Consider the following 14,558-nt stretch of genomic DNA (forward strand, 5'->3'; position numbering starts at 1 on the left):
ATTTGGGGCTGCCTAGTTTTGTGGGAAGAAGGAAAAAAGAGGTGTTCGAGATCATTAAAGATAAAGTATGGAATAAACTAAAAGGGTGGAAGGCTTCCATGTTCTCTCAAGCCGGACGTGAAATCCTAATCAAAGCGGTGGTTCAAGCTATTCCAAGCTATGCAATGAGTTGCTTCCGTCTTCCAAAGAAACTCATTAAGAACCTTCATAGCTTGGCTGCCAATTTCTGGTGGGGGGATACAAAAGACAATAAAAAGCTTCATTGGTGCACTTGGGACAAACTTTGCAAACCCAAAGAGGAAGGAGGTCTCGGATTCCGGAGTCTTAATGAATTTAATCAAGCTCTTTTGGCAAAACAAGGGTGGAGACTAATCCATAATCCCCAATCTTTGCTAGCTCGGGTGTTGAAACATAGCTACTACCCCAATGTTTCTTTCATGGAAGCGAGCTGCCCCCCGGGAGCCTCTTGTGTTTGGAAAGGAATATGTTGGGGTAGGAAAATTCTGCAAGAAGGGGCTCGGTGGAGAATAGGAAATGGTAGAGAGGCTCGGGTTTGGGAAGATAAGTGGATACCTAGGCCTTCGGGCACTATTCTTCTCAAAAAACCAGAGTTGGAACCTTAAACTAAGCTTCATGACCTTATCAATTCGGATGGACAATGGCAAATTGATAAGTTACAAAAACACTTTCATGAGGAGGACATCCCTTGGGTACAAGGAATCCCGATCGACTTGTATGTAGAGGACACATTGACTTGGCCTTACACTCCGAATGGTCAATACATGGTGAAAAGTGGCTACCGTATTGGAAGAGAAATAAACCTACATCCCACAAGAAGCTCTAATATGGAGGACATCCATAAGTGGTGGAAAATGCTTTGGAGTATGTCTTTACCTCCCCGAATGAAGCTTTTTGGATGGAGAGTTTGTCATAATTGAGCTGCACACTTGACAAAAATCAACTTAGCACATAGAGGTATGGATGTTAATCTTAACTGTGATTTGTGTGGTCATCAAGCTGAAACTCTCACCCATGCATTATGGGGTTGTGCTAAAGTAAAAACCATTTGGAAACTTGTTCCTTGGTATCACAAATGTGCTCATTTCAAGAATGGATCTATGTTTGACATAATGGTGACTTTAAAGGATCATCTTCACAAGAGTGAGTTTGAAGAAGCCATAAAAATAATGTGGGCCATTTGGGAAAACCGCAACAAATATTGGAACAAACTCCCAGTCATGAATGGAATTCAGTTGTTGGATTGGATCTCCACAGCCTACCCCGACTCGAGAACTAACAAAGAGCAGCCTACGAACATAGACATGAAGCACCAGCAACTAAAAAAGTGGATTCGGCCACCAACTGGGAACATTAGCGTCAACTGTGATGCTGCTATGAAGAACGGCACTGCTGGAGTGGGCACAGGCTTCATTTGGCGAGACTATGAAGGCAACTTGCTGTTAGCTGGTATGGTGTATCACCAAAGCTGCTGCTCGGTGGAAATGGCTGAAGCTTGGGCAATCTTGGAAGCTCTCAAGCACCAACCTCACACAGCCAACATGGCTTTTGAAATACAATCGGACTGCAAAAAGATTGTTGATGAAATCCAACACAGGGACAACAAATTAAGTGTTGTTAGCACTATTTTACACCAGATTCAAGATAGGATGAATAGTTCTAATTGTACAAACATTGTTCATGTTCATAGAAACAATAATGAGTGTGCCCATATGTTAGCAAGGAAATGTCTTGCTACTAAGGAAACTCATATTTTCACACATTCTTTTCCTAGGTGGTTAGCTATATTTTGTAAAGCTGACCTTCCTTGATTTGTTCCTGTTTTGTTAATAAAGTTTTACCTTCAAAAAAAAAAAATTAAAGTTTAGGTAAGATTAAGAAAAAAAAAATAGGTTCACGTGCGTATCCAAGTCTATCCAAAACTTAATCACCTAAAAAATCAAACTTGAAACCCCAATATTTTTTTTTACAATAAATCACTTCATGGAGATTAAATAAGATATAATATTGTAAAAAACTAAATAGTACATTGTACATAACTCAAAAACTAAATAGCAACAGAAAGATCTCTTAATATTAATAAGAGAAAGAAGGTAGGCGTTTTATTTCTTTGTCTCACACCAACGTGAGAATTTTACACTTGAAAAGTTTGTAAACACAAAAGACCAACCACTACAATTGATACAACAACCAAAACCTCAATTAAAATTATAACCCCAAAATCAAGGAACATAGTTATAAGCTTTCATCTTATCAATCCAAGAAACAAAAGTCTTTGTAGAATCTCTAAACCCCAAAAATCCATACTCTTTGCTCTTATTCATACTGTCCAAACAAGACTCAAACCTCACTTGAATATCCACAAGCCACCAACACCCAATTTCTTCCAATTTAGTTTCCACCAAACCATTCTTTCTCACTATCGCATCCCAAACTTCCCCTTTATCTTTCATTCTCTCTTCTAATCTCGGTATCAAAACGTCGTCGTCTCCTTCTTCAAACTCCTCACATTCAACCTCAAATTTCTCACCCAAAACCTTCCACAAATGTTTCCATCTCAAAACGTCGCCGTTGCTACAATTAAACGCTTCGTTCTTAACACTCGGATCCACCGCGGCCCATATTTCTTGCTCCGCGATTAACTCCGCATCTGAGGCGCTCCAATAACTCTCCCACCCGACCCGATTACCCGGAAATTTTAACGGCTTTCCCTCGTGCTTACAGATAACGGCGTAGACGCAGAGACCGTTGATAACGTTGATCAAACTGTACGGAGAGAATCCGAATATCGGGCCGGGTCTGTGAACCGACCATGTCAAACCCTCTTTTCTCTTCACTTCCGCCATTAAAGTATCTTCCAAGGTGTAGTAGAAATTGAGCAGTTTGAGCCTCGGGAGTCCCTCGTGGAACGGAGATTCGTTGATCGGACTGATCTTTCCCCAGAGCTTGAACGGCCCGGCGTAGTGCTTCCGGCCAGTCTGCAAGCACACGTGTTGAAGATTGGGCGCGTGTGGGATAACCGCGTCCAAAACGTTCTTCAGCATTCGGCCGTTAACGTCACAATTCTCGATCTCGGTGGGTCTGCTGCTCCAGGTGACGTAGAAGATGTGGGTTATGTCGGTAAGGTTGGAGAGCTTGTCGTGGGTCTCGTTGGGGTCAGTGACGTCGCATTGAATGTAGTGGATTGGGTGGTCGCCGTTCCAGGTGGGTCGGGGGCGGCGGGCGACGCCGTAAACCTTCCAGGGCCCGCCGGGAGTGTCGGAGAGTGGAAGGATGTCGGCGAGACTGTTGCCGACGATGCCAGTAACTCCGACCACCAGGGCTACGCTTTGGTATTCAGGCGGCGACGAGTGATCCTCGATTATTTGCTGATGAATGAAATTATTTTAAAGAGAAAATTGGAAAATATATGATCTTAATGAATGAATTGACAATGTAATTAAAATTACATATGTATTAGAGCAATACTAAGATTTTAGTTCGAAATCATGTGGAAATATTTTTTTAATAGCTGTATTGATTATAATTATTCTATTAAATTTTTAAAAAATTCCAACTCGTTCAAAAAACTTCAAGCGTATTTTCGACACTGTAAACTATTTTAAATTTTTCAAAAATTTACAGTAATGATGTTGTTAGCATAAAGAGCACCTTGTGAAAAAAAAATTAAAAAAAAAATACAAGCACATGTGTTTTCGGGCATGAAAGTTGACTAAGAGCTTGTAACAAGAGGTTGACGGTAGCACTCCTCTATATATTATGGTATGAAAAAATGGAAGGAAAGAAAATTTAAGTGAGAAAAGTGGAGGGAATATAAAAAGAAATTTTTACATTAAAAATACAAAATATTAATTTTATTATCAAAAAACCACTACACGGTTACCCAAACATTTATACCCTTTTCTTTTAATTTTTTACATTTATACCACATGCACACACAATAAATGCTTTCTTGATTGACACGTGAGAGTGATGTACCACATCAATCTTTCTATATATCATTTTTCTCTTCTTTTTTCTTTCTATTTTTCATTTCTTTTCAGTTTTTTTTTTTTTTTTAAATATTAACCTCCATAGCTAAACATTTTCCCCTCCACGATCCCAACTCGATTTCCCTCTTCTTTTTGTTCTTTAATTTTTTTTCAACTCCTATTACCGAATTCCATAACTGTAATGATTAAGATGATGCTCAGGAAAAAATTCATCAAGATGATGCTCAAAAAATGATTAAGATGGAGCTGGTCTTCGATCTCAGGTTTGTTTTCGGTTTCTTTTTCGTTTCTCCCCTTTTTGAAATTTTTTTCGTATTTGACATTATTGTGTTTTGTGTTTATCGATTTTACTATTTTAGGTTTTTCATTTTAACATTTCTTTTAGTTTTGTTTAGTTTTTTAGGGCTTCTATTTTTTAGTTTAATTTATTTGTTCTTTTTATGAGTTTTTCATTTTCGTTTGTTTAGTCTTAATTTCTGTTTTTTTTTTTCTGTTTTTGTTTTTTCAGATGTTTTATTGTTTTTCATTTCAGTTTCTTCATTTAATTATTTCTCATTTTGTAATAGTTTTTTTTATAGTTTTTTAATAGTGTAAACACCTTCTGTATGTATTTTTTTTAAATATGTTTTTTGTCTAGTTGTTTCTTGTCCATTTTTATATCATCAATGGGTAACAATGAGATTTATCATGGATGTTGATGTTCAAAGAGTTTTTCCTGTATTTTAGTTTGTATACAGTTGTTTAGTAGTTTTATTATAGTTTTGCTACTTGCATATGTTATTTCATTATAAAACTAATATGCAACTATTTCATTATAACTACTATTTTTTGGTCCCCGTCAAATTAAATTCATGCATAATACATAAACTATAATAAAACGATAATGCAACTATAAGACAACCAAAACAAAAAATAAACAGACTTATACGTAACTGGTTGTACCTTAATTCGAATTTACTCTTCTTATTGTGTTTCTAAAAAAATATATTTATATTGGAAACCAGTAATCAATCAAAATGCAACTGTATATAACGTACATGTATTATTCATGAGGTTTTTTTAAAAAAATTCACATCATACATTGTTTTGGATTTGGTGGGAGCTTCAGATCTGTTTGTTACAGATCTACATTTCATGAATATAGATTTCGATATTAGGGGGAGTTATTTTGATCGAATAAAACAGAAAACAAATGTGTAATTTCAGTTTCTTCACAGTTTTTCTGATTTTTTTTCGTCATTTTCTGTTTAGATCATTGCAGGTCTTCTTTTCCAGTTTATTTCGCCAGAATTAATAGTTGTATTTTTATCGTTTTGGTTTCATTTTGGTTGTTTTGCAGTTTTGAAACGATCGCGGTATTTTCACCTTCATGGTTCGCTCTGTACAGCTGAAGACTTAGTGCATGTGGTATTTTTGTAAATATTTATATGTGGACTGTATAAATGTTTAATGGGCCGACCCAAAGTATTTTTGTAATTTTTTTTCCTTTTTCGTATTTTTCTGTTTTTTTCCCATATAAAAATGAGTGTTTTATTTTTCTATTTTCATATAATAATATGATGAACATATTTTAATATTTAAAATAATTTTTAATATATATTTTTTAAAAAAAATTTATATTATTTTGTGTTAATTTTGATACTTATTTTTTTTATATATATAATTGTATAATTATTTTATTTTTTTCTAATAAAATTTTTATAATTTTGTATTTAATTTTTTTAGTATAACATTTAAAATATAATTTATTTTCTTTTAAAATGTATATTTTTTAAGAATAAAATTTGGAATAAAAAAAATTTAAAATGTAAAATAAAAATTATTGAAATATTGTACATTTATAAATTTTTATAGTGTAAATAAAACTTCTCAAATATATATGTAAATTACTAAATTACCCTCACTATAATTATGAAAATTAAAATTATATAAACAAAATAATAATTTTCATATAAGATTATTTTCTCTCCTTGTTTACCAAATAATTTAATAACATAGAATTTCTTTTTTTCTATAAAATTTTTTCCATCCCTCTTATTTTCTTTGCTTCTACCAAACATAGTTTAAATTTATAAAAAAAGAGAGAACAAATTGATAAAATTATCAATATTTTAAAATTTTCAAGTAAAAGAACAGTAGTATAATTAAGGAATAGTTTGTTTTCATCTAATCACAACAAATTTTAAATACAGTTATTTCAACTAATTATTTTATTTAAGATAGGTACTAATTACTAAAAAAAATTGTGAGTAATAATATATATACACATAATTTACACACAAACTTAACACATATTTATGCCATCAATCATCTTTATTTAAGGTAGATCCCACCTATCAAAAATTACTTAATAATATGTTATAAATTTATGTGTTTTTATTAATTATATCTTACAAAAAAACAAATATAAAAATGTTAACTCATTTATAAGAATATGGATTTTGAGAGATGAGACTTATAACTCTCATCTAATGGTAAGTATAATTAATATGCATGATGATCAATATGACTTTTTCTAAAATCAAATTGTGGGTTTTTGTTTATCAAGTGAAACTATAAAACCTTTCAGCATAAAAAAGAGAAACTGTATATGAAATCAATAAGGAACTTAAAAATGATGAATTGGGGAGTAAGAACATATAGTAGTATAGTACTATTCTTGCCTTTGCCTTTGAAGCTCCTGTACCTCTTGCCCACAACCAGTTACTCATTGCCATTTTTCAACTGAGTATTCAAAATTTTCCACCAAAATTTGAATTCCAAAAGTAACCCAATACAAATGAAATGATGACTAGATATCTGAGGATGTTCGGTTAAGGATTTTAATTATTTATATACACATCAGTTTTTTCAATATAGATTCATAAAGATTGAAAAAGTTGAGTCACCATGGTCCATGCATGACTCTTTTTCTTGTCCTAAGATGTGATCTGAATGTATTTTTAATGGTTGGCTAGGGTCATGCCTTGTGATTTGTTGAACATAAAACTATAACTAATGGGAATGTAATTAACTAGCTAAGATACCAAAAGACACTCATATTATATGATATATCACCAGTTAAACTCTCAAAATTATATTAAAATGCCCCCATCACGACTCATGACATATGTTATATATCATATTTTAAAATCCAAAAAAAACGTGTTATATATTGATATTCCTACTCTTTATTACATTATTAATATATTTTGTACAGCTCTAATTTTATAGATAACATATCCTTATTATATGAACCCATTAATTAATATAAATAACTAAAAATGTCATGTATTTTTATGCTTTTATAGTTAGGGATTATATTTACACAAATTCTGTTGCGTATCAACTTTAAGATTAATAGTTAAATTAATGTTATTTATTATTTATTATTTTCATCTTTAACAACTTTTATACTCGATGTCAATTTTAACCTTCCAAGCCCAGCCTTAACATGCAAACATAGTTGTAAATGCATCTATCGCGCTTGTTCGACTTATATTCTTTAGACTTTTTAAGATACAAATTATGTCGTGTTATGCCATAAAAAAATACAATCTGCGTTATGTTGTACCATACAAAAGTATGGATCGTACTGTGTCGTCCAACAATTTTACAGGGCGGGCCAAAGGTATGCTCGGACCCAAACTCTAACCTATATAAATCCTTTTACCCCTTCATACACACACACACAAAACGAGAAAAAACTTAGAAAGAGTTGGGCATAGAATACTCTCTAAGCTTTCTTCTTCCTCTGGAAAAACTTAGAAAGTTGGTAGCCATAGTTAGGATTTTTATTGTGAAACTTACCTCGTAATACATTTTAAAAGCCTGAAAGATCAATATACTACGTAAAAGTTCTCTATCTCATTTACTTAATTGTTATTTAATTTTTTAAGCTTTCAAATACTTAGTTTCTAAAAATTTTAATAAACACCACAAGATTACAATATTCTAGCTGCTATAAATACTAAGAGGTTTCAAATTGTGTAACCAAAAAAAAATCACAAATCAACCATAAAGATTAGAACATTGTTATTAGGTATCAGTGGTGCCTAGTATCTTCTATAGGTGGTGTCTTATAATTGGATAACGATATTCTTTAAAAATTATTTTCTTAAATTATATGGGACCCGATATTTAATTACACTAATAGTGATATAACACTAAAGAAAAAACTAGACACTAGTAATATCTTTTAGTAATTCTCAAAAAATTACTATTTAGTAGTACACCCTAGTAATTTAAAACATAAAACTCATCTGAGCCAAACTATTCAATTATATTAACAACATCAATTATCTATATAATTAATACCTAATTTAGCTACTAGCCTAGTGCCTACTACTACCAACTACCATTTACACTAATCCATTATTCTCTAACACACACTTCATTTCCATAGCCACATTACTCACTAGTTTTTATAGCAAACGACACAAAGTCACAAGAACAACGATAAATAATTAGATAAGAACAGCCAAGTGAAGAAATACATAATAAATAACACCAAGATTTATAATAGTTCAGTCCCAATGCTTAAGTAATAGTCTAATTGTAATATCTAGTAATCTAATTATAAATATTTAAGGTTTACTATATATTATGAGATTTATTAAAGAGTAATGAGTAAGATTATAAACTTGCTAATTTATTTTAGTATAAATTATAAATTTTTTCATCAGTAGATAAATAAGCGTAATTTATTAATTATAAAAATTTATTAAAATATGTGGATATAATATAAATTATTTATGAATTTCATGTTCGGCGACTCTGAAAATTCGATCAAAAGCCAAAAATATCACAACAGTTTTAGTCAGCATCTTTGATGGAATTGTTGAGATAAATTAATTATGAAACTACCGAAATATTTTAAAATACTCGAAGGTGACAAAATATCCTAGGGTAAAAAATTTCTTTTTAAAATGATAAAATAATATTTTATTATCCTTTGTTTTTATCATTATCTTATTCATATCCCACATCGTTAACCATAACCTTTAAACATTTAAGTTTCACACTCACTTAATCTAAATACCCTCTAACTACCCCCAAACACCCCCTAAATGGAATCCAAGAACAACACCAATCACTCTTTTATTGCTTCGATAAGCACATCCAAATCCCCACAACTCGAAGACTTCTTATTTAGCAAATTAATTACCAGGCAAATGGCAATGAAGTAATCGAAACTATTCAAAATTCATCTCCTTAACCAACTTCCATCCCAAATAGCAAGATTTGGTTAGCAATAATAAATCGTAACTTGTGTTAAAAATTAAATTCTGATAAACAGCATTGCTCAAAATGTCACAAACAGAGCTTTACAAGTGCTCACGACTCGTAGAGTGACAGAAATACAGTGTGGCTAATCCATTGCTTTCGGTGAGATCACAAATGGAGACTTAATTCAGACTATAATGGGTGATACGATAGAGTTAAAAGTAGTATTCAGAACAAGCTCTAGAAGCATATTGTTTGGGTTGATAATCTCACAAAAAGTATCACTTCTAGTCTATAAGTTAACCTTTATGTTCTAGTTGGCTAGGCTTTTAAAATCTACTTTTAGGCTTCCTCTTGGGTAACTAATAAATTTCACCTTTAGTAGCTTTTCTCTGTCTTCCTAAGAAGCTTTAAGCTGAAGCAAAAGACCAATCAAACAGGACCTAGAGAATTTAGCAAAAGAACAAAGAAGATCATGTTAAACAAAGATATACTACTAAACAAATCAACGAAAGGTACTACAAGTTAAATGTACAAGTTGGTTATGTTGGTTGATACAAAGTTACTGAACTTTCCCCTACTTTTCATGTTACATAAAGATCTATACACCTTCTGGCAAGTCAACCACCCATGTTAAATAAATACATAATACATGGACGATGACTATCTAAAACAACATATTGATGTATTGATGAATCATACCATTGTAATATTTCTATTTTTAATAAAAGAAGAAACAAAACAAAACAAAACAAAAATCATTTCCACAATGTTGTACCTCTTCTCATCTCCTTTGCCAAAATGATATGGTATAAGGTGGTCACTGAAAGGGACTTGGCCCAGATGCAAACCAGTGTTCACTGCTAAGAATTTCCTACAGCCATTTCCTTTTTATGCGTTCTAATAGTTTGCGTTCCACATCCATCGGAATATGTGGATCAAGGTTTTGAAGGTTACTGACAAACATCTTCGCCTCATCATGTCGATCAAGTTTACAGTACCAATCTACAACGGAATTGTATGTATTCTGGTTTGGTTGACAGCCATTCTTGATCATGTACCGAATGACCTCAACAGCCTCAACAAACATAGAGTCAGAGGCATAACTTGCAACAAAGGTATTGTAAGTAATCACATCTGGAACTATCCCAGAAGCTCTCATTTCTGAGAATATTCGTGACGCCTCTTTCATCCGACCATTTCTACAATAAGCATAAATGACAGTATTATATGAAATAGGATCAGGCTTCATACCCTTCTCCATGATCTCCCTTAAAAGTTGTTCTGATCTCTCAAAATCTTCAGAACGAGCATACATATACATCAAACTATTATAAGTTGTCAAGCTAGGAGTGAACCCGCTCTCATTCATGAAGTTTATAATCTCATCAACTTTGGTCACCATCTGCCTCCTACCATATATTGAGAGCATGGCATTTAGAGCAGTTATGTCAAGTGAAGACCCTTTTTTTCTCAGCTCAGAAAAAGCACGTTCTGTTTCATTCAAAAGGTCACTTTTACTACAAACAAGAACAAGAGTCTTCAAGAGTACAGCATGGGGTTCTATGATACCAGAGTATATTTTTTCAGCAAGAACAAGCATCTGCTCAATCTCTTTGCCATTTGCATAAGCATGAAGCAAAGAAGAATAGGAAAGCTCATTAGGTTTACATCGGCCATCGTTCATTTCAGCAAGTATCTTTTCAGATTGTTTCCAAAGCCCTCCCCGAGCCAATGCAGCCAAAACAGCATTGTATGTTGAAAGATCAGGAGTAACACCAGCTTCTAGCATCCTTTCATAAACTGCCATGGCTTGATCAAAAGATCCACACCGGCTGTATGCACTAATTAGGGTGTTGAAAGTGTCCCTCTCAGGTACAAACCCTGCCCTCTTCATCTCCCTAAACACTCCAGACAGCTCTGAATCCATCACATTTTGGCCAAACACTGCCAGAAGCGTATTCCAAGTAACAATATCCGGTGTACATTTAGAGGCTTTGATCTCTTCAAATATTTTCATCATGTCTGCAAAGTTACCCCGGTTGCCATGCATCTTAATCAAAGCATTAAAAGTGCAGATATTCGGTTTGCAGCCTGCAATTTTCATCTCTTCAAAAATCTTCATAGCTGCCTCATCTTTCCCCGCCTTCTCAAAACCGGACAAAAGGGTAGTAAATGTAAAAACATCAGGCTTAATCCCTCTCTCTACCATCTCGGTTTTGAGAGCCAATGCTTCCTCCAGCAAACCATCTCTAGAGTAAGCTGATATCAAAGAATTGTAAGTGACAATGCTAGGTGAAAACCCCTTAATCTCCATCTCTCTTAGTACCTCCATAGCTTCTTTCGGTCGTCTAGACTTGCCATATACATCTAATAAAGCATTATACGTAACTTTATCAGGTGTAAAACCAGCTAATTTCATCTCCTCAAAGACCTTAACAGCTTCTTCAAACAAAGCCCCCCGTCGACAACAACTTATAAGGGTATTGTAAGTATAAGAATCAGGAGCAACCCCAGCATTCTTCATACTCTCTACAAGAGCAATTATCTTATTCCAAGGCATCCCCATTTTCCCATACACATTCAATATCACATTATAAGTTATCAAAGTTGGCTGACACCCTTCTACTTCCATTTTGTTAAAGACCATAACAGCCTCTCTAAACCTTCCCTTACTAGCATAAGCAGTAATCAAAGAAGTAAAAGCATAAACATCAATCCCAAACCCATCTTTATGGAGATTATTAAGCAAAGTAGCAGCAGTGGACACCCTTCCTTCCTTACCAAGCATACTAATAATCACAGCAACAATAGAACCCCTCAAAACAGTCTCCCAATCTTCACGATTCCTAAACCACTCAAACACACTCAATGCCAAATCACACCTCTTGTAAAACCCTAAACCCTTGACTAGACACAGTACATCAAGAGACAGAGACTCCGAACCAGAACCCAACGGGTGTCTATGGGAGTCGACTAGATTAATAAGAAACTCGTTTAGAGTAGAAGTATCAAATTCTGAGTCAATTAAAGAGTCAAGAATTTTCTGACCTCGTGGGGATATACCGCGGTGAGACCATTGTGTACCGCGGTTGGGGTCACGGGACCTTCCGATACGGGTGCGGTTACGGAGGATAGGAGATTGGATATGGAGTTTCTGGGGCAAAGGGGAATTGGGTGTGGAGGTTTGAGAGAGAAGAAAGTCTTGAAGAAGAGGGGTTGTGGTTGTGGGGACGGGAGTGTGGAGGTGGTTACGGAAGAAGGGTTTCGAGGGAGGAGGGTTGGGGAAGAGCAGAGGGAGAACTACCTTATCTGCCATTAAAGAGAGAAATTGTTGTTGGGGTTTACAGGGTTTTGGGAACTATGAATCCATGCCCATGTTGTGGTCTGCTCTGTTATGATAATTTTTGGTTTATTTTGTTTTTGGGGTTTAGATTGAAGAAGAAGAAGAAAGATAGTATTGGCTTATTTTGACAGCAAGAATAGGATGAGGACAACAAACAGGCAAAGATTTTTTTAAAAAAAATTAATTAAATAAAGAAAAAGCCTATCATAGTAAATCAATAATCATTTCATTTTTAACGGAATTAACCACCCAAATTATCATAATACATCTTCTAATAAGAAGGCAGAGTACTAATAAGTCTGACTTTTCAAGTTTTGAGTATTGTCCGAATGTTGTTAATTAAAAATCAGTTTTTTTTATTAATTAATCAAAAATCATGAAGAATCTACAAAATTTTGTTAAGTAAAATTTTAAAAAACAAAAAACAAAATGGTTCCCGAACAGAACCTAAGATTTTTGATTTTGAATTACTAAATTATACCTTTAAACTTTTTTAGTCGTTAATATCTTTTTTTTAAATAGTTAAGATGGATAAATTTAAAGACATTTATCTAGTTTCATTTAATTTTATTAATTCTGTGATATTCATGTATAAAATTATTTTTTCTAAACTTTTATATCTACTAAATCATGTCAGCTGAACTTTCATTCATGTTAGACTTTTTTTATTAAAATTGAAAAAAGTTTAAATTTAACAATCCCCATTCCATTCCTTTGTTTGGCTATATATTAAAGTATTGCTCATTCTAATGGAATGACCTTTCTACTATTTTAGTAGGATAACTATTCTATTTTAAAATAGAAGGGAAAACAATTTTAATGTATGATGAGAAAAAAAAATTAATATTTTTTTTTATATATTTTAAATTTTATTCTATTTTTATTCTCATTGTCATTCTTATTCTTATTTTTATACTTTTATTTTTTTTAACCAAACGCTACTTAAAAATTTTAAAAATATAATTTAATAAAGGGAATATACTCATTTAGTAGCTTGTGTTTTTATAAAAAAAATATATTTAGTACCTTGTATTTTCAATAATACTTAATTAGTATCTCATATTTTTAAATTATACTACCCTAAAGTAAAATTTAATCCATACAATTTTATCAATTTAACCAAATAATTCTCAGTTATATATAATTAAATAATTAAATTTAAATTCATAATTTATAAAATTTTAGACTGTTGATTGTATTGATAAAATTTTATCAAAAAAATTTAAATTTAGAGTACCAAGTAAGTATGATTATAAAATACAGGATACTATATAAGTATTATTAAAAATACAGAATACTAAACTTATAAATAGATAAAATATAGGATACTAAATATATAAATACCTTTTAATAAATTAAAAATTGTTGAAAAAAAGTCGTAATTAGTCTTAAAATTTAATCCATATCATATGGATAAAACATATTATCCTATATCATATGTACGCGTTGTAATGTATCACGTGAGCAGTAAATTCCTTTCAATTTCACATGTCCTCTTCTTACATTTATCTTCTTGTAAAAATATATATTATATAATTAATATAATATATATCTTTTTGAATTTCTGACTAATAATTCACCCCTTAAAAAGAGTGTACTGATGCATCATTAATTTGTTTCAGCATCTAAAAGAATTTTTTAGTCTAAATTTTTTTCATATTCATGTACGTTATAGTTATTTAAGATATCTTACAAAATTTTAAAAAATTCGGAATAATTTACAATATAGAAAACAATGTTCAAACAGTCTATTTTACACGCGTATAAAATAAAATAGTCACGCGTGCAACACACTATTTGAACATAGTTTTCGGCTTGTTAAAGTTTTCCAAATTTCTTAAAATTTTGCAAGATGTCTTAAATAACTATAACGTACATGATCATGCGACAAAATTTGACTAAAAAATTATTTCGAATGCTAAAACAGATATGGGTGCATCAATATATCCATTTTAAGGGAGTGCATTGTAGAATTTTCCCATATAATATATATCTTT

The 14,558-nt window shown here is 32.3% G+C and overlaps 2 protein-coding genes across 2 annotated transcripts; both read right to left on the minus strand.

Annotated features, from left to right (window-relative positions):
• Positions 1 to 2,071: 2,071 nt before the first annotated feature.
• LOC115703060 (3-oxo-Delta(4,5)-steroid 5-beta-reductase-like) lies at positions 2,072 to 3,544 on the minus strand. Its single transcript, XM_061106550.1, has one exon. The coding sequence runs from the start codon at positions 3,060 to 3,062 to the stop codon at positions 2,241 to 2,243; it is 822 nt and encodes a 273-aa protein (XP_060962533.1). The 5' UTR covers positions 3,063 to 3,544; the 3' UTR covers positions 2,072 to 2,240.
• Positions 3,545 to 9,237: 5,693 nt separating this feature from the next.
• On the minus strand, positions 9,238 to 12,717 carry LOC115703067 (pentatricopeptide repeat-containing protein At5g02860). Its single transcript, XM_030630552.2, has 2 exons — positions 9,994 to 12,717; positions 9,238 to 9,658 (listed from the first exon to the last, which is right to left on the minus strand). The coding sequence occupies exon 1, from the start codon at positions 12,532 to 12,534 to the stop codon at positions 10,090 to 10,092; it is 2,445 nt and encodes an 814-aa protein (XP_030486412.2). The 5' UTR covers positions 12,535 to 12,717; the 3' UTR covers positions 9,238 to 9,658; positions 9,994 to 10,089.
• Between the last annotated feature and the right edge of the window lie 1,841 nt (positions 12,718 to 14,558).

The sequence above is a fragment of the Cannabis sativa genome, chromosome X, assembly GCF_029168945.1.
Source record: "Cannabis sativa cultivar Pink pepper isolate KNU-18-1 chromosome X, ASM2916894v1, whole genome shotgun sequence".
Lineage (NCBI taxonomy): Eukaryota > Viridiplantae > Streptophyta > Magnoliopsida > Rosales > Cannabaceae > Cannabis > Cannabis sativa.

Coding starts and splice junctions, on each gene's coding strand:
- LOC115703067 (XM_030630552.2), bottom strand. CDS start 12,534: ATGGCAGATAAGGTAGTTCTCCCTCTGCTCTTCCCCAACCCTCCTCCC.
- LOC115703060 (XM_061106550.1), bottom strand. CDS start 3,062: ATGCTGAAGAACGTTTTGGACGCGGTTATCCCACACGCGCCCAATCTT.